Here is a 4,946-nt window from a genome sequence, read left to right on the forward strand (position 1 = left end):
CTGTACTGGGCTGTACTGGTCCGAACTGGGCTATACTGGTCTGTACTGGTTTATACTGGTCCCTACTGGTCAAAACGTTGAGTTTTGACCCAAAACCAGCAGGTGGCGGCAAAACCCTCAAAAAATCGTGTAAAAAAGGTGAATTTTTGCCTTAAAAATGCGAAATTTTAGTTAAAAAATCACATTTTTTTGAGGGAAAACTGACCCAAAAACTGACCCAAAATTGACCCAAATCACCCCAAAAACTGACTCAAAAATTGACCCAAAATTGACCCAAATCACCCCAAAAACTGACCCAAAATTGACCCAAAATCACCCCAAAAACTGACTCAAAATTGACCCAAAACTGACCCAAATCACCCCAAAAATTGACCAAAAAATTGACCCAAAATTGACCCAAATCACCCCAAAAATTGACCCAAATCTGACCCAAATCACCCCAAAAACTGCCCCAAAAATTGTCGATTTTCACCCCAAAAAAATCGTCAAAATTTGTTAAAAATGTGAATTTTCACCCCAAAAAAATCACGAAATTCCCCAAAATGATGCATTTTCACCCCAAAACCGGCAGGTGGCGCCAAAACCCCAAAAAAGCTGAATTTCCTCTAAAAATGGGCAATTTTGGTGTAAAAAATGTCAATTTTGGTGTAAAAAATGTCGATTTTTGTCAAAAATCGTCAAAAATTTGTTAAAAATGTGGATTTTTAATGAGAAATAAGTGAAATTGTTCAAAAATGGGGAATTTTCTCTCAAAACAGTCGGGTTGTTCCCAAAAAACTCAAGGAACTGGTGGATTTTCCCAAAAATTGGGAATTTTCACCCGAATTTATGAAAAATTGTCGAATTTCACTAAAAACGTGAATTTTCACCAAAAACGTGAATTTTCACCGATTAAAAAAATGGTGAAATTTCCCAAAATGATGAATTTTGACCCCAAAACCGGCAGGTGGCGCCAAAACCCCCAAAACCCACCAAATTCCCTCAAAAAAATTGTGTAAAAAATGTGAATTTTTGCCAAAAAATCACAAAATTTGGGTAAAAAATGTCTTTTTATTTAAAAAAACAGTTTTTACCCAAATTCCCCCAAAATCTCTAAGATTTCCCACAATTTCACGAATTTTCCCCAAAATTTAACCTGATTTCCCCTCGATTTTGACCAAAACTCCCCTTTTTTTCCTCAATATTCCCACGTGTAAAAAATGTGAATTTTCGCTGAAAAAATCGCAAAAAATGGCAGAAAATTGTCAAAAAAAGTGGATTTTCACCCCCAAAAAACCCCAAAATTTCTCAAAACGATGAGTTTTGACCCAAACTCCTCCAAAAAATCAAATTCCCTAAAAAATCATCAATTTTGGTGTAAAAAATTTGAATTTCCACAAAAAATTCAAAAAATCGCCAAAAATCATCAAATTTCTCTAAAAACGTGAATTTTCACCCTCAAAAAAATCCCGGAATTCCCCAAAATTACAAATTTTCACCCCAAAACCCAAAACTCGCCAAACTCCCTCCGAAAATCGTGTTAAAAAATTTGAATTTTCGCCAAAAAAACTCAAAATTTCGGTAAAAAATCGAATTTTCGCCCTAAAAAATCCCATTTTTTGCCCTAAATCCCGGGGTTTTTTCCCCTTTTCCAGGTTCTCCGAGCGCCCCCAGCGTGTTCCCGCTCTCCCCCTGCTCTTCCCAATCCCTGTTTTCCGTGGGCTGCGTCGCCGTCGGCTTCTTCCCGCCCTCCCCCCTGCGCTGGGCCTGGAGCGACCGGGATAATCGGAGCGTGGGCGTGGCCGGGGTGGGCGTGGCCTCGTCTTTCCCCGCCCTCCAGAATTCCAGAGGGGGATTCGTGGCCTCTTCCCACCTGAGCCTCCCGTTGGAAGAGGGGAAATCCCGGAAACCCTTTTGGTGCCGGGCGGAGCATCCGAGGGGGAGTCGGAGCGTCCAGGTGTCCAATCCCGGTGAGTTCCGGAATGTTCCGGGAATTCCCAAATATTCCCCATCCCAAATGTCCCAGGGAGGGTCCTGGAGCCCAAATATCCCAATTTTAAATAGTCCAAAGGTCCCAAAAATGTCCCGGAATGTCCCGATCCCGAATGTTTTGAGGGTCCTTTATCCCAAAAATTCTGAGGGTCCCGATCCCAAAAATCCCGATCCCTATTATTTTAAGGGTCCTGATCCCCAAAATTCTGAGGGTCCTGATCCCAAAAATCCTGATCCCAGTTATTTTAAGGGTCTTGATCCCAATTATTTTAAGGGTCTTGATCCCAAAAATTCTGAGGGGTCGCGATCCCAAAAATCCTGATCCCAATTATTTTAAGGGTCCTGATCCCAAATATCCAGAGGATTTGAATCCCAATTATTCTGAGGGTCTTGATCCCAAATATCCCAGGGAATGTCCTGATCCCAATTATTTTGGGATCCTCATCCCAATTATTCTGAGGGTCCTGATCCCAAATATCCCAAGGATTTTAATCCCAATTATTCTGAGGGTTCTGATCCCAATTATTTTGAGGGTCCTGATCCCAAATATCCTGAGGGTCCCGATCCCAAAAATCCTGATCCCAATTATTTTAAGGGTCCTGATCCCAAATATCCAGAGGGTTTTGATCCCAATTATCCTGAGGATCCTTTATCCCAATTATTCTGAGGATCCTGATCCCAATTATTCTGAGGATCCTTTATCCCAAAAATTCTGAGGGTCCCGATCCCAAAAATCCTGATCCCAATTATTTTAAGGGTCCTGATCCCGAATATCCTGAAAGTCCAGATCCCAAATATCCAGAGGATTTTAATCCCAAATATCCAGAGGGTCCCAATCCCAAATATCCTGATCCCGAATATTCTGAGGGTTCTGATCCCAAATATCCAGAGGGTTTTGATCCCAAATATCCTGAGGGTCCTGATCCCAAAAATCCTGATCCCAATTATTTTAGGGGTCCTGATCCCAAATATCCAGAGGGTCCTGATCCCAAATATCCTGAGGATCCCGATCCCAATTATCCTGAGAGTCCTTTATCCCAATTATCCTGAGGGTCTTGATCCCAAAAATCCTGAAGGTCCTCATCCCAAATATTCTGAGGACCCTTTATCCCAATTATTCTGAGGGTCCTGATCCCAAATATCCCAAGGATTTTAATCCCAATTATTCTGAGGGTTCTGATCCCAATTATTTTGAGGGTCCTGATCCCAAATATCCCAAGAATTTTAATCCCAATTATCCCGAGCGTCCCCATCCTGACTCTCCCATGGATCCCGATCCCACGAATCCCGATCCCAAATATCCAGAGGGTCCTAAACCCCCTTCCCAACCACCCCAAGGCCCCAAAATCCCAAAATAATCCCATTTTTCCCTTTTTTTTTAATCCAGGCTCTTCCTACCCCGTCTCCCTGGCGCCCGTGGTGACCCTGCACCCCCCGTCCCGCGAAGAATTCCAAGGGCCCTACCGGAATTCCAGCCTCCTCTGCCAAGTCCGGGGTTCCCGCCGGGCCCCCATCCGCTGGCTCCGCAACGGGAACCCCCTGGAAGAGGGCGTGGCCACGGAAGGGGCGGAAACTTCCGGAACCTTCGTCACCAGCAGCCGCGTCGTCGTCACCGAGGCCGAGTGGGAACGCGGCGACACCTTCACCTGCCAGGCCGAGCAGGAGACCAGGAACACCAGCAAAGGGTTGGAGTGCGGATGTGAGTCGGGAATTCCCGAGGGCCGGGAGGGGGGTTTTCCCAAAATTCCCAAGTTTTTAGGTGGTTTTTGCCCGGAAAAACTCAGGTTTTCGGGAGTTTTTCCCGAAATTTCGAGAATTTTAACCCGAATTTTTCCCTCGATTTTCCCCAAAATGTGTTTTTATCAATATTTTTTATCAATATTTTCCCAAATTTATCAGTTTTTCCCCAAATTCCTCCCAAAATCTCATTTTCCCCCAAATTTCCCAATTTTTACCCGATTTTCCCTCTTAAACCCAAATTTTCCCCAATTTCAATCAAAATTCTTCATTTTTCTGAATATTTTCCCAAAATTTATCAATTTCTACCCAAATTCCTCCCAAAAGTTCCGTTTTTCCCGAAATTTTGAGAATTTTACCCAAATTTAACCCAATTCTTCTCAGTTTTTCCCCAAATTCTCCATTTTTTTTAACATTTTCCCAAATGTCTCACTTTTCCCCCAAATTCCTCCCATTTTCCAAAAAATTTCCTAAAATTTTCAGAATTTTACCCAAATTATTGAATTTTTCCCAAAATGTATCAATTCTTACCCGAATTCCCCCCAAACTCTCCTTTTTTCCCAAGGTCTCCTGAAATTTTAAGAATTTTACCCAAATGTTTGAATTTTTCCCAATTTTCCCCCAAATTCCCCATTTTTCTCAATATTTTCCCAAATTTATCAATTTTTTACCCAAATTCCCCTCAAAACTCTTAATTTTTCCAAGATTTACCAAATTTGTAACCCCAAATTTGTCTCATCTCCCCCCCCCCAGACGAGCCTCTTCCGGTTGACCAACTGGCTCAACATTTTGGGTCAAAACCACTCAAAACCATCAAAACCTCTTCCAGTTGACTACTGGGTCAACACCAATGGTCATTATGGGTCAAAACCACCCAAAACCATCATGAAGAGTCTCCCAGTTGACCAATTGGTCAACAACGGTCATAGTTTTGGGTCCAAACCACCCAAAACCATCAAAGCCTCTTCCAGTTGACCAATGGCTCAACATTTTGGGTCAAAACCACCCAAAACCATCAAAGACTCTTCCAGTTGATCCCTGGGTCAACATCAACGGTCATTTTGGATAGAAACCACCAAAAATCATCAAGAGAGGATCTTCCAGTTGACCAATTAGTCAACATTAATGGACATTTTGGGTAGAAACCACCCCAAACCATCAAAGTCTCTTCCAGTTGACTCCTGAGCCAACATTTTGGGTCAAAATCACTCAAAACCATCAAAAGCTCTTCCAGTTGA

At 42.6% G+C, this 4,946-nt stretch overlaps 1 gene segment (V, D, J or C); it reads left to right on the forward strand.

The window, feature by feature from the left end:
• LOC113977735 overlaps positions 1–4,946 on the forward strand; it is a 20,676-nt gene that overhangs the window by 6,425 nt on the left and 9,305 nt on the right. Inside the window, 2 exon segments of the C gene segment in view lie at positions 1,635–1,949; positions 3,359–3,670. Of these exon segments, the coding sequence occupies positions 1,635–1,949; positions 3,359–3,670 (627 nt within the window).

This window comes from Neopelma chrysocephalum, unplaced genomic scaffold, assembly GCF_003984885.1.
Source record: "Neopelma chrysocephalum unplaced genomic scaffold, ASM398488v2 Primary Assembly neopelma1_254, whole genome shotgun sequence".
Classification (NCBI taxonomy): domain Eukaryota; kingdom Metazoa; phylum Chordata; class Aves; order Passeriformes; family Pipridae; genus Neopelma; species Neopelma chrysocephalum.